The sequence below is a fragment of the Poromitra crassiceps genome (assembly GCF_964638095.1).
Source record: "Poromitra crassiceps genome assembly, chromosome: 11".
NCBI lineage: Eukaryota > Metazoa > Chordata > Actinopteri > Beryciformes > Melamphaidae > Poromitra > Poromitra crassiceps.
The window spans coordinates 36,864,811-36,882,068 of record NC_139643.1 but is presented as its reverse complement, the minus strand read 5'-3'; the positions used below and the strand labels follow the sequence as shown (position 1 = coordinate 36,882,068).

The following is a 17,258-nucleotide window of genomic DNA, read 5'->3' as shown; positions in this document are numbered from 1 at the left end:
AGACTTTAAAATTCTGCTAATAGTTTACAAATCTCTCAACGGGTCAGGCCCACACTACATCTCTGAAATGCTTCTACACTATGAACCATCCAGATCCCTGAGATCTTCAGGCACTGGTCTACTAATTGTCCCAAGGACCAAATCTAAACATGGTGAAGCCGCGTTCTCCCACTATGCCTCTCATAACTGGAACAAACTCCCTGAACACATTAGATCTGCCCCTACTCTGCCTATTTTTAAATCCAAGCTAAAGACCTTTATGTTTACTCTTGCTTTTAACTGCTACTAAACTACTGCCTCTCTCGGCTTGTAATTTTAAAAAGATTTTTCCTGTACATTTCCAACAAATGGACTGTACATGTAATAATAATACTGAAGAGTGCCTTGTAACTTATTTAAAACAGAAATAATGTTTCATGTTTGTTAATTTGAGTATATATTTTAACTAAAACTGTCGGCTGTGTTTTTTATGTGTTTTTTTTATATGTGCATTGCTTTGCTGCTTGTTTTTTCGATTATTTTTTTGTAAAGCACCTTGAATTGCCTTTGTGTATGAAAGGTGCTATATAAATAAAATTTGACTTGACTTGACTTGACTTGACTTGTGACTCCAATTGTAATTGATTTTATGTTTAACTTGAAACTTGAAATTGAAGGTATCACATGCTCCAGTCTAGGGGTGCGGGGGAAATCAACCATTGGGTTTATGAAATCTTTCCAAAACCATTTTAATAAACTCAAAAAAGCATGGTGGTGGTCAATCTGAAAACAAGGCTGGTGACGTATCACTCAACAGCAATGATTTGATTTGTGGTTTTAAGGATGATAATATACGGGGATGATAGGTGAATTTAATCATCACAATTCAAAGTGTGTCAGGGATGACTTTCAAATACTGTGAGGATCTAAACCTTCTGACACGCCTCGCATTGTCCTATAATAAGTAACAAAACCCAGCCATCCTGCAGCTAAACCACAGAAAGCTTTATAGCCAGTAGTGCTTGGGCCGGGCCTGTGCGGGTGTTTGTCTACATTTACGTGGAGTTTTGGCTGTAATTAGTCAAGTGGTAAACAGCTTATTCAGTCTGAGGCTGTCTCACTCCATCACAAGACCGCTGTCAGCAGACCACACTGCTCACTGCCCTCACGCCTCCTATTAGACCCTACAGGGTAATTCAGTTAGACTGCCTCAGTCTCCGGCTCACCGACTCTCTCTCTCTCTCTGACTTGCTGACTGTCTCTCTCTCTCCATCTTGCTTGCTTTCTCTCTCTCTCTCTCTGTCTTTTATAGATGCAGTGTCTCTCTGCTGTGCTGTTTCTCCTTCTCTCTCTCTGTCTTTTATAGATGCAGTGTCTCTCTGCTGTGCTGTTTCTCCTTCTCTCTCTCTGTCTTTTATAGATGCAGTGTCTCTCTGCTGTGCTGTTTCTCCTTCTCTCTCTCTCTGTCTTTTATAGATGCAGTGTCTCTCTGCTGTGCTGTTTCTCCTTCTCTCTCTCTCTGTCTTTTATAGATGCAGTGTCTCTCTGCTGTGCTGTTTCTCCTCTCTCTCTCTCTGTCTTTTATAGATGCAGTGTCTCTCTGCTGTGCTGTTTCTCCTCTCTCTCTCTCTGTCTTTTATAGATGCAGTGTCTCTCTGCTGTGCTGTTTCTCCTCTCTCTCTCTGTCTTTTATAGATGCAGTGTCTCTCTGCTGTGCTGTTTCTCCTTCTCTCTCTCTCTCTGTCTTTTATAGATGCAGTGTCTCTCTGCTGTGCTGTTTCTCCTTCTCTCTCTCTCTGTCTTTTATAGATGCAGTGTCTCTCTGCTGTGCTGTTTCTCCTCTCTCTCTCTGTCTTTTATAGATGCAGTGTCTCTCTGCTGTGCTGTTTCTCCTTCTCTCTCTCTCTGTCTTTTATAGATGCAGTGTCTCTCTGCTGTGCTGTTTCTCCTTCTCTCTCTCTCTGTCTTTTATAGATGCAATGTCTCTCTGCTGTGCTGTTTCTCCTTCTCTCTCTCTCTGTCTTTTATAGATGCAGTGTCTCTCTGCTGTGCTGTTTCTCCTCTCTCTCTCTGTCTTTTATAGATGCAGTGTCTCTCTGCTGTGCTGTTTCTCCTTCTCTCTCTCTCTCTGTCTTTTATAGATGCAGTGTCTCTCTGCTGTGCTGTTTCTCCTTCTCTCTCTCTCTCTCTGTCTTTTATAGATGCAGTGTCTCTCTGCTGTGCTGTTTCTCCTTCTCTCTCTCTCTCTGTCTTTTATAGATGCAGTGTCTCTCTGCTGTGCTGTTTCTCCTTCTCTCTCTCTCTGTCTTTTATAGATGCAGTGTCTCTGTGCTGTGCTGTTTCTCCTTCTCTCTCTCTGTCTTTTATAGATGCAGTGTCTCTCTGCTGTGCTGTTTCTCCTTCTCTCTCTCTCTGTCTGTCTTTTATAGATGCAGTGTCTCTCTGCTGTGCTGTTTCTCCTTCTCTCTCTCTCTGTCTTTTATAGATGCAGTGTCTCTCTGCTGTGCTGTTTCTCCTTCTCTCTCTCTCTGTCTGTCTTTTATAGATGCAGTGTCTCTCTGCTGTGCTGTTTCTCCTTCTCTCTCTGTCTTTTATAGATGCAGTGTCTCTGTGCTGTGCTGTTTCTCCTTCTCTCTCTCTGTCTTTTATAGATGCAGTGTCTCTCTGCTGTGCTGTTTCTCCTCTCTCTCTCTGTCTTTTATAGATGCAGTGTCTCTCTGCTGTGCTGTTTCTCCTTCTCTCTCTCTCTGTCTTTTATAGATGCAGTGTCTCTGTGCTGTGCTGTTTCTCCTTCTCTCTCTCTGTCTTTTATAGATGCAGTGTCTCTCTGCTGTGCTGTTTCTCCTTCTCTCTCTCTGTCTTTTATAGATGCAGTGTCTCTCTGCTGTGCTGTTTCTCCTCTCTCTCTCTCTCTCTCTGTCTTTTATAGATGCAGTGTCTCTGTGCTGTGCTGTTTCTCCTTCTCTCTCTCTGTCTTTTATAGATGCAGTGTCTCTCTGCTGTGCTGTTTCTCCTTCTCTCTCTCTCTGTCTTTTATAGATGCAGTGTCTCTCTGCTGTGCTGTTTCTCCTTCTCTCTCTCTCTCTGTCTTTTATAGATGCAGTGTCTCTGTGCTGTGCTGTTTCTCCTTCTCTCTCTCTGTCTTTTATAGATGCAGTGTCTCTGTGCTGTGCTGTTTCTCCTCTCTCTCTCTGTCTTTTATAGATGCAGTGTCTCTCTGCTGTGCTGTTTCTCCTCTCTCTCTCTGTCTTTTATAGATGCAGTGTCTCTCTGCTGTGCTGTTTCTCCTTCTCTCTCTCTCTGTCTTTTATAGATGCAGTGTCTCTCTGCTGTGCTGTTTCTCCTTCTCTCTCTCTCTGTCTTTTATAGATGCAGTGTCTCTCTGCTGTGCTGTTTCTCCTTCTCTCTCTCTCTCTGTCTTTTATAGATGCAGTGTCTCTCTGCTGTGCTGTTTCTCCTTCTCTCTCTCTCTGTCTTTTATAGATGCAGTGTCTCTCTGCTGTGCTGTTTCTCCTCTCTCTCTCTCTGTCTTTTATAGATGCAGTGTCTCTCTGCTGTGCTGTTTCTCCTTCTCTCTCTCTCTGTCTTTTATAGATGCAGTGTCTCTCTGCTGTGCTGTTTCTCCTTCTCTCTCTCTCTGTCTTTTATAGATGCAGTGTCTCTCTCTCTCTCCTTTAGATGCTCATGCTCTCTCTGTTGTGCCAACTGACTCTCTTTGTCTCTTTTTTTAGATGTACTTCTCTCTCTGTCTCACTGTCATTCTATCTACCGTGTGGCTCTTTCTTCCTCTCATTCTGTCTCTCTCTCTCTCTCTCTCTCTCTCTCTCTCTCTCTCTCTGGTTCTTCCCTTTCTCTCTTGCCCAATTCAATACAAGAAGGTTTTAGTGGCATGGACGCTGGCGAAGCAACACAAAAAGAAAATGATGATAAACATATAATGCAAAGTGTATTTTGACTGATAAAAAAAGAATGCAGATGCTTTCTCACACATGCACATAAAACACAGTTGCAACAGGTGTCATTCTGACATGGACAAAGTATACAGTCCTAGGCTATGTTTTGTTTGTTTTGAAAATGGGGAGGGGTTTGAAGGCAGGCCCTCTGGTTAATGTATGATCTCCCTGCTGACTGCACCATCATACCACATAGTGCTCACTGCACCATCATACTGCATAGGAGTGAGTTGAACTGAAAACACTCAACTCTCCTCTTCTCTCCACCCTAAATCTGTCTCACTCTTCCCCTAAATCTGCCATTCCCAGCCTGTGGGCCGCGAAAGTATTATAAGTGGGCCGCCAAATCATTTGCAAAATATTACAATCTTTGTGATTTTTTTTATTATTATTTATGAGAATGCATTTCTTCATTGTTGAGTGATACCGTTATTGAATTTATAATCAATTATTTGTTAATTAGCCTGTTGCGGACAGCCCCTCACTTTTAGTTTCTGATTTTTGTATGGTGCTGATGGACAGCTCCTTTGATCGTTAAATTAAAAAGTGCTGTAAGAACTGAACTAAGAACTGACTTGACACACAACATACTTGCTTTTTTTCCTTTTTTGCCATTGACTGGACTCAAATTCACAACACAGCTGGATTCCTTATGATTACACAGATTTTTTTTTTTTACAGTGTACTTCTCTCAAAATAGATCTAAAGGCAGGATGCATTGGCACATAAGATAAGATAATAAATGAATAACCCATGCTACACATTTCTTGACTTGGCTCGCTCTTCGTTTACCGCTATATTCCCCCATTGAGGTGTACTCGCTGAGCATGTCAGCTGTTAGCAGTTAGCTGCTGTCTAAATGAAATTAGAGGTTTTAGGGAGGAGACGATGCCTGTCCAAGACATATGTGTCCGACTCAGGCCTGACTAAGAGTATTCAAGGAGGACAGAAAGAGATAGAGTATAGAGGTGGGGGGGTTGACAATACTTACCCCATTTTGAGAAGTTAATACTTTGGTAAAGTGGAAGGACAGAGGACAAGAAGAGACTGTGGGTTTGGACAAGACGCAGACAAGGACAGAGACGAGATACAAGATTTATGAATGAGTTGGGAGAGGCATCGGATCAGCTGTAGTTAGTTGGACGAGAGACGTAAGGGACCAGGAAGGACACACAGAGCTTGAAGAAGGCACTCGGAACGATTTGAGGACTTCTTACTTGGAACACCATGTCTTGTTCACAACTTCTCATCATTTTCCTGTGTTGTCTCCCCTTGGCAGGTATGTAGGAAATGCAAAGAAAGAAAGATTTTGTTTAACGTACTCATCACTGAAACCATGACAAAAGCACACATTTAAGGGATGCTTTTTGATTTAGTGCACAACCTGCCTTCAAAATGGGTTTTTGGACCTCCACAAAAGTAATTGGGTTTCATCACTTGTGATTTGTCTGATAATAAATCTCCCATTGTTTCCTACTATTACTTCCCCTCAGGTTGTTTGCACTGTTACACGTGTGTGTTTCCTGCCATCTCTCCTCTGGAGTGCCTCCAGTTTCCTCAGGAATGCCCAGCTGGCCAGCGCTGCCTGTCTAGCACTGCAGTGGGAACACGAGGTGAGCCAGGCCGATGTGTGTGTGTGTGTGTGTGGAGTATGTTGCTGCTTCTGTATATGAATGTTTTCTGAAAATTTAGGGCATGATGGCCTCAAATGAAAGAACAATATCTGTCAATAGGATTGAGTGCCTTCCCTCAATTAGGCCTGATCCTTTCTAGACAAAAGAGCAGCTCAACAGGTCAAACCTCAGCACCGCTTTCTCCTCTAATGCCCGTGAAGCCATCAAATTATGTCTAAAAATAGCACTGTGGGCGGGGCAGTGTGCCTCATCTTAGACTAAAGAGTAGGGGTGGGAATCGCTGAGTAGCTCACGATACGATATGGTCACGATACTTGGCCCTCGATAACGATATTATCACGATACAGCGATTCTGCGATAATCGATATATTGGAAGACGATACATCACGATACCTGTGTAACTGAAGAGAAAAAAATACCCCTAAAAGGCAAGAAGCAGGTATTATGTATTTATTAGCAGAATTTACATGAACTCTCTCAGAGTTCACTCACTCACTCATAACATTTTCGATACCACGGAGGAAAAGTTACACATTAAGTCTTTTTATTATTATTATTAAAACAAGAAAACCTACCGGTATATAACCTACCTACCTATATAATTTCTAAAAGTAGATATTAATGAGCAAACATTTCCATTCATGTAGCCTACAGTATTTATGTTTTTGTTTCAACTACAAACATAAATAAACGTCAACTTGAAACTATGTTTCAACTACCACACACAGCATAATATTTTAGCCTGTTTATTTAAAAAAAAAAAATTTTTTTTTTTTTTTTTTTTTTTAAATAAACATATCGATACTTGGTGCGAGTGTATCGATAACGTATCGCAAGTGGAAATATCGCGATACCGTGAGTATCGATATTTTGTCCCACCCCTACTAAAGAGGAGACAAAAAGCTGTAAAAACACACATTCCCTTATGTCAACATCATCATCCATGTTACACATACTGAACTTACAAGCGAGAAGTTTATTTTTGTGTGTGTTGCGCTTAATTGAGATCATTATTTTTCTTTGAATTTTTGCTTTCTTCTCAATTCAAAATGTTCTGTTTGATACTAAAGGCACACATCTAATTCTATACAAGAACATTATTTTTTTCAGTATACAATAAAACTTACGTACAATTTCAAATAAGCTGAAATTCAAAAGTAGTGTTTCCTGTTTGAGTGATGAGATACACTTCAGGACTCGTGAATATGCACCAAGAACAAACCACACCCCCTGGCTCCCTCCCCTGTCCCTGCAGGTGCTCTGCGGCTGACCCTGTACGAGAAGAGCTGTGCCGTGGCCGCGCAGTGCGGCCTGAGTGGCCAGAAACAAGCAGCGGGCCTCTCCTTCAACTACAGCAACATCTGCTGTGACACGGACCTGTGCAACGGGGCCGTGTCGCCCTCTGCCGCCCTCAACTGGAGAGGGGCGGTACTCTGTCTGCTGCCTGCACTCTCTCTGCTGCTGGCCTGATGTGAGCAGGGCCATGTGGTGCAACACAACACACTGAAGATGTAAGTCACATGAGAAAGAGATCTGGAAAGGAGGAACATGTGCATACATTTGTTTGCCGGCAGGGTTTAGAAATTCCGACATTTTTGTAATTAGAAGTAACAGCGAAGGCATCCCAGTGGCTGCCCAGTAAATGACATTAATTATAAACAACAGTATAATTGATGCTAATGCAACTTTAACCTACTAAACTACTTAGACTTACTTTTAAACTACTTTTCAGAGACGTCTTCTCAACATTATGGTTCTCAATGGTGCTGTATTTTTTAAAGATATGTGAGTATTTGCCTTTTTTTTAAGTTGCTTCATTTCATGTTTAAAGCCATTGCTCTTAAAAAAGTAAACTAGCAAACAGCTTTTTTGTTTTGTTTCATGTGTACCTTTTTATACGCTGCCTTCTTGGCTGGGGCTCATGTACTGTATACAAGAGGGGAGAAAAATGAATAAAAACACATCTGTCAACGGTGGATTTCTTTTTAAGATGTTTTTATTTGAATATTAATCATTGAATGTGTCTTTATAAGAAGTACAAAATACATAAAAGAAACTTTGGGCTGTTGAGCTGTGCTATTAGTTCAATCGTCAGCATGATCTATTCTACATTTTGCTCATGTGGACTTTAAGTGCAACTGCTGTTGACTAAATGGAAGAGAGCAGGAAAAAAAGGCTAAAATATATGGAGGGAAATGCACAGGATTGGGTGAACAGCTGGTGAAGATCACAATATGTGTCTCCCAACAAACACAATACATATTAGCAAGATAAAAAAAAGAGTTAGAAATAGTCTGATTAAAATCAATGAATACGTGAGTTAAAATTTCCCTGAAATTGTCTCTAGTCTTGCAGTAAAAAGTCAAACAAGAACAAGTCTTCCATGCTTGGATAAAAGAAACAAGAATACATCAGCGTTGAAATTATACAGACGTGGTCCCTTTTAAACATACAGCCATTCTGAAAGTCGGTCTGTTGTTTAGCAATTCAATGAAATTAACAACAATTAATATTTCAGTCAAGCCAAATATTTCATCGGTTTGATATACAGACACACATGGGGCTTAACTTGTGTCATTAAAATTCCATAGGAAAATGTTAAATATTAGATGTAATATATTGAAAGCAATATGATAATAGAAGATTGTCCTATTCAATTGTGTTAAATTGCACTTCGGTTGAATTGTTTTAGTGTTTCACCTTGATCCCAGAGACATTTAGAATGCCCCGAGGTGAACACTATAAAACACACAACAACAACAAATTCACACTACCTATAAATTAAAACTTGGCTGCTAACTGCCTCTGTAAATTTGGATTTAAATAGTGCCTTAGTTCGTACTACAGTCGGTCAAATGATTTCCAGTTCTTCCCATGTTTTCAATTTCAAGTCAATTTGCACATGATGCAAACATCAGTCTGCAAACAATACATAATCAAACAATCTAATCAGTCTAATGCTCTTGATGTTTTTTCCTCTTGAAAAACTGTGCTTATGCGTAACTTCCTGCATTTCTTCATGACAGAACAGGCCCCCTCGCGCCCCGGACAAGTCGACCGTCGCCTCACTTCTTCATCTAAGAGTAACTTCAACAAGCTCACAATTTGATTCCTTACACTATTAAACGACAACAAAAAAAAATCATCCTTCACATATTATATAAGCGGAGCAGAGGAACTCGCTCAGCAAGATGACGTTACAGCGGATCAAAACAAGCTTGGTCCAGTAATCTTGATTAATCCTTCACGCCTGGTGTGGGACCGCAGAAAGAGGAAGTAGAGGTCTATTGAAATTACTTCCTGCCTCTGTGACTGTTCTCCGCTATTATGTCCCCGCCCAGCCTGCAGGCCGTGAACAATATGAAGTTGTTACATTTAGGTGCGTGGTGACTTGTGATCCCCCACATCGAAAGGCCGTGTTACCTCAGCAGTGGAGTCATACTGTATATTGTACTGAAAGTGACGCGTCTGTAATTACAGGAATACTTATACTTAAAAGACACTTGCTGGTGCTGGTTATGTGACGTCTGTGTGTCAGCGATGACAGGGTACGGGTGACAGTTTGAAGTGGCAGGCAGCTCTGTGGGCGTCTGCATATCCACGCATCGACTTATCAAAATGAAGCATTATGGCATTCGTCGTAAAGAAGGGAACAATAACATGCTTCAAATAGACTCAGGCTTTACAGAGTCTGAAGAAGCCAAAGAAATGTACTACTGGTATTGAAGCTCTGTACATGGCCATGGCTGTAGTTTTAAGTGTGTGTAAAGTGTGTGTACATCTACAGTGTGTGTGTGTGTGTGAGGATCCACTTCATCTGCTGTCCCCAGTGTGTGTCCTGGCATTCAGACTGTGAGCAACACAATCAACATTTCTCATAGAGTTGACTAACTGGGGAAACCCGGGTGTGTTTATGATCAACGCGCAGGAAAGGTTGGCTTTGGCAATGATCATTGACCGTCAACAGCCAATCAGATTTCTGTGCTTCCATGTTTCCTTACCAATGTGATTTTGTTTCATAAACAACAGTTGAGGCTGGCAAGCGCAAAATGGATGAGAAGTTGATTCCACGCAATCAAAGTTTCCCTTTTCTAGAGCTTTTATTTGAAAGACTGCAGGAACAAACGTCTCAAAAACAATATTAGTTGGTCGGTTACAATCATCATTGCGATCGTAAATTCGCTATCTTGACTCATCAAAACAATGCGACATTACTGTAAAAAAAAATGGCTGTGACTGTCTAAAACTTGTAGCTGCATGAGACTATGACATTAAATGTGATCAGCCACAATCAGTCGGAATAGCGGGAACCTATCGACCAAGTTGCTCGCAGTGTGAACGCAGGGTGTGTGTGTGTGTGTGTGTGTGTGTTTGCTTCTGTGTATAGTTCTGCTGATGTATTCATGCACTGCACCCCCCGCCCCCCCCCCCCTTCCCCGTCTTCGTCTCCTACTTGAGAGCTTTAGCGACAGAGGAGTAGGCGATGTGGATCTCTTTGTCGTCCGGACAGGTGGAGGAAAACTCCTCCCGGGCGTACGCAGCGTCCAGGTACCTCCACAGGTTGGCCAGAGAGCGAGGGATACTGAAGTTACGGTATTTCAAACACACCACCTGGGGAGACAACAAGGGGAGGGGCGGGATAGAAGAGAGAGAGAGAGAGAGAGAGAGAGTTCTTATGGGAACATTTCATTGTTACCGCAGGAAACACAAACAGAAACAACTAGAACGACCGCAACGCGGACTTATGCCTCCGCCATTAGTTCATTCTTGAGTCCAAGTGGATGTTGCAGCCAAATTGGAAGAAATTGCATCAAGGCGTTTCTTTGCAGAATTGGATATTTGAGCCAAATGTGAAGAAATTTAGTCAAGGTGTTACTGAGATATGGCGTTACCGAGCTTGAAAATGGCATTTGTTAGGTCACTGTGACCTTGACCTTTGACCTTTGATAACCAAAATGGAATCAGTTCATCCTTGAGCCTAAGTGAATGTTTAAGGCGAATCTGATGAAATTCCGTCCAGGCGTTCCTCAGATATCGCGTTAACAAGCTTGAAAATGGCGTTTGAGAGGTCACAGTGACCTTGACCTTTCACCTTTGACCACCAAAATCTAATCAGATCATCCTTGAGCCTAATTGAATGTTTAAGGTGAATGTGATGAAATTCCGTCCAGGCGTTCCTCAGATATCGCGTTAACAAGCTTGAAAATGGCGTTCGAGAGGTCAGTGACCTTGACCTTTGACCTTTGACCACCAAAATCTAATCAGATCATCCTTGAGCCTAAGTGAATGTTTAAGGCGAATCTGATGAAATTCCGTCAAGGCGTTCCTCAGATATGGCGTTAACAAACATCCGTACGGACGGACATCCGTACGGACGGCCGGCCGGCCGTACGTACGGACGGACAACCCGGATCCATAATGCCTTCGGCCTGGCTTCGCCGGCGGAGGCATAAAAAGCACCGAAAGCCTTATTTTTTAGATGAAAAACTAAACTAAACTAAACTAAACATAATCTATGGAATCCAAGCGGTCACACTGTGCTGCTTTAAAAGGAAAGCTGACCTTGACAATGTGGAGCTTCGGCAGCAGGTTGCAGTCAGACAGAGTCAGATCTTGGCCGTCCAGGAAGGGGCGGGACGAGGAAGTGACATCATCTGCGCTATTTTCATCAATCTCGTCAGGAAGTGGGGAGCCGAGGTAGTCGTCCAGCTTTTTCAATGCCTTCAGCAGGCCTTTCTCAAGGTCTGAACACACATGCACACACACACACACACACACATACAGACGGACGGACGGACGGACGGACGGACAGACAGACAGACAGACAGACAGACACACACACACACACACACACACACACACACACAAAGAAACAAACAAAGAAACAAACAAACGTATAATGAAAACTCTGTGGGAGAGTTTGTATTTCCTAAAAGTAAACATGAATAGAAGAAACCTGGCCCAATTTCAGGCTGAAAGCAATTCAATTTTGAAATTATACAATAGATCTTAGTTTCAATTAAATGACCAAGGAAAACATATTAACATTTTAAGAGGTAGAACAGACCTGATTAAAGCAGATTAAAAGCCAGATTGGGGCAGTAAAATGCTTAAAATAATCAATCTGATGATTGTTAGAACATAGTAAAAACAACAAAACTCAACTCAAACAACGAAACAAGAAACTAGATAAATACCAAAACTGGAGTAAAATAATTTGACACAACAGCAGTGACTTTCCAGCAGGGAGCTAAAACACACAGAGCAGCAGGTGAGGTGACCTGCTGCCACTGAAGCAGAAAGACAAGCTCATAATGTTATTAACACAGACACTCCCAGCTCTCAACGCCATTTGTTACAGACAAAACTCTTTGTGTGATGAAAGCCAGTTTGAGATTCCCCCCAAAATAGAACACGCCACACGGTCTGTGTTTGCAAAACGTCTCGCAGAAAAAAACACTTAGACATTGCCGACGCAGACGCCGATTATGAACAAGGTTCTCTCCAATATATTTCATTACGATCTGAAATGCAAAAAGGCAAGCCAGCTGTTTCCCTACGTGTATCAAGTATCAAGTTATAATTACCGGACACTAACAGATCTGAATTGTACTCGTAATATAATTTGGGCAGATTAGGCCTGACTCACTGTCATGAAGCTGGGGGTTCGGGTTCTTGACGTAAGCGGAGAACTTGGAGAAGACGTCCACGCCCGCCGTGTTTGACTCCGGGTTACGAGCGGCCAGACGGGGGTACCTGAACAACAAAGAGGGCAAGTATGATTTATAGCAGGCTAATATTCATTATTATATATGAAATACACGTGTTCCTAAACCCACACACACACACGCGCGCACGCACGCACGCACGCACGCACGCACGCACACACACACACACACACACACACACACACACACACACACACACACACACACACACACACACACACACACACACACACAAGGATGGTTCATAAGCATGTACAATGCACCATAAAGTATTGTTAAAATTGAATTGTGAATGGGATACAGAGCACAGAGATGGGGATGTGGCACGCCACCAAACACAGCATGAAGTCAAGTTTGGAAGCAGAACAACTGAATAAAAGGTGGAGGACAGATGGACGGAGTGAGTTACTTTGGGGGGCAGAGGTTCTCCTCCAGGAACTCCTCGATCTTGTTGGTGTCGGTTTTCACGTCGCTGCCGTAGATCAGGAAGGGCGGCTGGGCACCCGGAGCCAGGTCCTTCAGGATGTCTGGCTTCCTGCAGCGAGAGAGAGGGGGAGGAGGAAAGCAGAGAGGAAGAGGGGAGAGGGGGTCCAGCAAGAGAGGGGGAGGGAGAGAGAGAGAGAGAGAGAGAGAGGGAGAGAGAGAGGGGATCCAGCAAGAGAGAGAGAGAGGGCGGGTGAGAAGAAAATGGTTAAAAGGTGACAAGAATGTGGGGGGGGGGGGGGGGGGGGGACAGAATAAGAAGCTGAGAAAATATGAAACCTCACTTTTATTGGAAACTTATAGACGGTTTTAACTTGACAACAAAAACATTCTAAATTGAACCCCCGCTCACTTCCTGTTGCAGTGTTTGCTATGGACATAAAAGAAAAAAAAACATTCAAGTGCAGGACTGACCATTCTGTGAAAACCCTCTATACAGCTGAGCGGCGAAAACAAAAGTAACAATGTCAAGTGAATATTTCTGCAGTTTGCCGAATGCTGAGAAAAAGGAAGTGCTGTGGGGTTGTGCTCTGGTGAAAACCGTCTATACAGTATGACATGGTTGTGACTAAGAAGTGCCTGGCTTGCGCTAAAACCCAATGCCGGTGCAGCTTTATACCTTTTGACACCCATTCAATTGAATAAAAGCGCTCCATGTTGACATAATCGCACATTTGGGAGCGTTGAAACAGTGGGCCCAAAAGTGATGGCCAATATATGGCCAATATAAGCCTGCAAGGCTGTGAAAGTAAAAAAAAAAAAAGGAAATGAGAGGAAGGCCAAGTTGTTCACCTGGTCATATCCACTGTGGTGACATCGAAGGTGACTCCCTTCAGCCACAACACCATGAAGAGACGCTGAGAGAAGGGGCAGTTGCCGATGCTCTGGCCATCGATTCCTGCCTGGGAAAACAACAGACACAACAGCTGTAAACAAACAAACAAACAAACAAACAAACACAAACACAAACACACACACACACACACACACACACACACACACACACAAACACACAAGGGGAATGGGGGTGGGGGGGGGGGGGCAGCACTTTGGGATGTTTGACCTAACCTTGACGTTTGTTTAGTCATCATTCGAGAGTGTATAACCTTATTTATAGGCCAAACAAATAGGAATCATTGACTTCTTAAGCTACAGCATGGCCAGAAAGGAAAGGAATTGAGCAAGAAAATAACAAGCAAAAAAAGACAACAAACAACAGAGAAAATGAGCTCAGAACAAAGAGGTTAAGAAGTTAAACTACATTACTCAGCAAGTCTTCTTCTACCATCATCCGCCTCACACAGAAAACTGCAACACAGCTTTGATCAATCCAAGCCAGCAGCTCGTGTCTCTAGCAGCTACAGACACGAGCTGCTGGGCTACAGTAGCTAGACAGTAGCTAGACTAGCTACTGTAGCAGGTTGGCTGATTTGACTAGTCAAAGTGTGGCCTTGTTGTATGGCTGTGTAAAAGCATAATGTTCCATGTTAACTTTCTATCTCCTTCCGGATCTTTACTGTGGAGCTTTTACAGCACAGCTCATTGTAAATTACACCCACGTGAAACTCCTGCCAAACGCACAGTAATGATCATACAGAAAAGTGCAGGCAGGCCAGGAGTTGTTTATACGAGAGGGTAGCAGGTTTGATTGGGACGGCCGAGCGGACAGGAAGGATTAGGGAAGTTACAACAGCATCTTTCACTTGTGAAGAGAAAACACACACAGAGGGAGGTGGCCGCTCAGCTGGGCCCACATGTTCAGACAGAGGAATCATTATAGAACCATGAGGGAAGGCAGGCAGGGAAAACTAGCCACAGAAAGTCCTGTGTTGGTTATATTAACTCTTGTACCCTACTGGTCCATCTGATGGACTGTTTTAAGGAAGATTTTTGTGTGTGAGACAAGGACAACGCAACCTGGATAGCACACTAAATATAGATTAAAGTCGCCTGTTCATTATCTTAACGTGCATTTAATTAGATTAGTCCTACTGTCGTTCATAAGCCCGGTGACTCAGCAAAGGTGGTCTAAACTGTCATGTGTAAATCAATAGAATAGAATAGAATATAATATAATATAATATAATATAATATAATATAATATAATAGAAAGACTGCTGTGGTGGCTGCAAAATCAAAAGTGACATCATGTCCTCAAATAAGGAAAACCTGATTGCCGCGATAAGTTATCAGCTTTTTACAGTCTATGACAAAGAACGTGTGCGATAAAACGCCATTAGCCACAATAAGATGACGGGATAAGAAGATAACGAACTCGCTGCCTGAATAAATTCATGTCACGCGTGCATGTAGCCATCGCGCGTCACTGGTGGATGCGACACAGCGATTTGTCATTCAATCGCTTACCTTGACAAAAAGTTCAACTTTGGGTCGGTTCTCGTCGCTCATCTCGGCTGCTGAGACAGAAATGGAGAAGTTTGTTTTGTGCAGGCCACAAAGTAACGTTAGCCTAAAAATTAAAACATTTCCAGACGAATAGGAAACGCCTTTCCGCTACAAGTAACCAATACAGTATCGAGGCAGCTATACAAGCGTCATAAACATTCAGAGAAAGCAAACCTTTGCTTCAAAAGGCTGGCAATATCACATTTTAGGACAAAGAATCCGCACAGCTAACGTTATAGCCTACCTTCAAGTCCTGAAAGTTGCAGTTGACGCCTAGTTTGTTGTTTCCCCTCCCAGTCTCGAGTCTCTCTGCTGCTGCTACACAACACTCATCATTCCTCCATTTCCTGGTAGATGGTTTGGGTTCAAGGCAGTTCAAGCAAAGAGTTGATTCGCTGTGATGATGGCGAGGAGGAGGTTGACTTGGGGGGGAAGTCCCGCCGACCTGGCAACCTGACTGAGGAACCTGGCAACCTGACCGAACCTGAGGAGGAAGGTGTGGAGTCTAAACTTTGGCACGTGGAGCTGAATCCAAAAATGTGTTCAGATGGTTCAGTCAAGGACGAAGCCATGTTGTCAATTCAGGTAGGCTGTCTGCAGCAAATGGGCCAAAATGCATTTGTAGGCTACATGCAGCTCACATTCATTTGCACAAAAACACTTCCTTGAATATGTAATGCATCTATAGGCTATCACTGTAGTAGCCTACAAATAGGAAATTAACACAATGTGTTTCTTTTGGCTACTTGGAAATATGTTGTTTGCAGCGAATGAGAAGAAAATATGCAAATAGCATTCCCAATGAATGTCATCTGCATGTAAAAAAGTATTTACATTTTGAACGAATCATATTCCCTGCAATATGGAAAATGTATGCATGTCTGTATGTATGTAGGCCTATGCATGCAAATGTAATGTGTGTGTGTGTGTGTGTGTGTGTGTGTCTGTGTGTGTGTCTGTGTGTGTGTGTGTGTGTGTGTGTGTGTGTGTGTGTGTGTGTGTGTGTGTGTGTGTATGTGTGTGTGTGTGTGTGCGTGCGTGTGTGTGTGTGTGTGTGTGTGTGTGTGTGTGTGTGTGTGTGTGTGTGTGTGTGTGTGTGTGTGTGTGTGTGTGTGTGTGTGTGTGTGTGTGTGTGTGGTTGTATTGCAGTACAGGTTATGCCCATTGAGGGTGATATTGATCTTTATCTAGCTCAGTGCGTTCAAAAGATAAACAAATTCATGGTATTTCTAGTCTTTGCCAGAAGTAAAAAACTATGCAGGGCTGAATGTGTCAAAAGAAAAAAGTATTGAGGGAAGTGACAGTGAACGCCTTTATTTAGGTGCTATGTGCCCGAACTAGGATCCGGGACCCAGAGGTCCTTGAGGAAGTTCTTAGGGGTCTCCAGGAAAATGATACATTGGAGATAGTTTAATGAATTAGTAAATTGATTTCAATCTTAATTCACTAGAAGTTAACCCAGTGAGATAAAAGAGTAATTATTCTGATAAGCGGCTTCACTCTCTCCACTGTGATTTTCCTATATAAAGTAGAGACTGACAACAAAATACTTCTTATTGTCGAGTGTGTCAACTTCTTTGACATCAACAGATTTTGGAACCTCTGTAGTGTTAATACATGGATAGCAAGTTATAAAAGACCCGATTTGACAATTTGACCTGTCTCAGAGAATTAGTAGAGAATTATTTCACTTGATGAAATAAGGGCAAAATGTTTGTCTTGCACTTCTGTTTTTACTCTCATATTTTCTATATCTGTATGGCCTGGAAATTGTATGCAGTGTGTATACGGACGACTCGTATTCTTTCAAATAATTTGATAGGACGAGGACTCTTCAACAATCGCATATCTGTTTGGCTCATTTGTGACTCTCTGCCTCATTTAAAAACACTGACTGAAACATAGTGTTGATTGAAGGCATGCTTCAACACTGAGACTGAGACTGGCTCTTCAGGCCCAGTCAGTCTGTCAGTGTGCTGTGCTCCTTAAGATGCACTAGATGGCAGCCTTGGTTTGGAAGTGACTTACAGACAGAATGGAGAAACAGGACTTAAAGGAACACTCCGCCCATTTTC

General features: G+C 42.5%; 2 protein-coding genes across 3 annotated transcripts; one reads left to right on the top strand and one right to left on the bottom strand.

Annotated features, from left to right (window-relative positions):
* Positions 1-5,159: 5,159 nt before the first annotated feature.
* Positions 5,160-7,036, top strand: LOC310785399 (prostate stem cell antigen-like; the record flags this gene model as incomplete). Its single annotated transcript, XM_083646454.1, has 3 exons — positions 5,160-5,211; positions 5,426-5,545; positions 6,822-7,036. The coding sequence occupies 3 exons, from the start codon at positions 5,160-5,162 to the stop codon at positions 7,034-7,036; spliced, it is 387 nt and encodes a 128-aa protein (XP_083502580.1).
* Positions 7,037-7,555: 519 nt separating this feature from the next.
* Positions 7,556-15,531, bottom strand: clic1 (chloride intracellular channel 1). Of its 2 annotated transcripts, none has more exons than XM_083646445.1 (7): positions 15,428-15,531; positions 15,145-15,194; positions 13,570-13,679; positions 12,704-12,829; positions 12,216-12,322; positions 11,129-11,310; positions 7,556-10,177 (listed from the first exon to the last, which is right to left on the bottom strand). In XM_083646445.1, the coding sequence occupies exons 2-7, from the start codon at positions 15,184-15,186 to the stop codon at positions 10,016-10,018; spliced, it is 729 nt and encodes a 242-aa protein (XP_083502571.1). In that variant the 5' UTR covers positions 15,187-15,194; positions 15,428-15,531; the 3' UTR covers positions 7,556-10,015. The 2 variants fall into 2 exon arrangements, with proteins under 2 accessions (XP_083502571.1, XP_083502572.1); XM_083646446.1 differs by having other exon boundaries at positions 15,145-15,191; positions 15,428-15,521.
* Between the last annotated feature and the right edge of the window lie 1,727 nt (positions 15,532-17,258).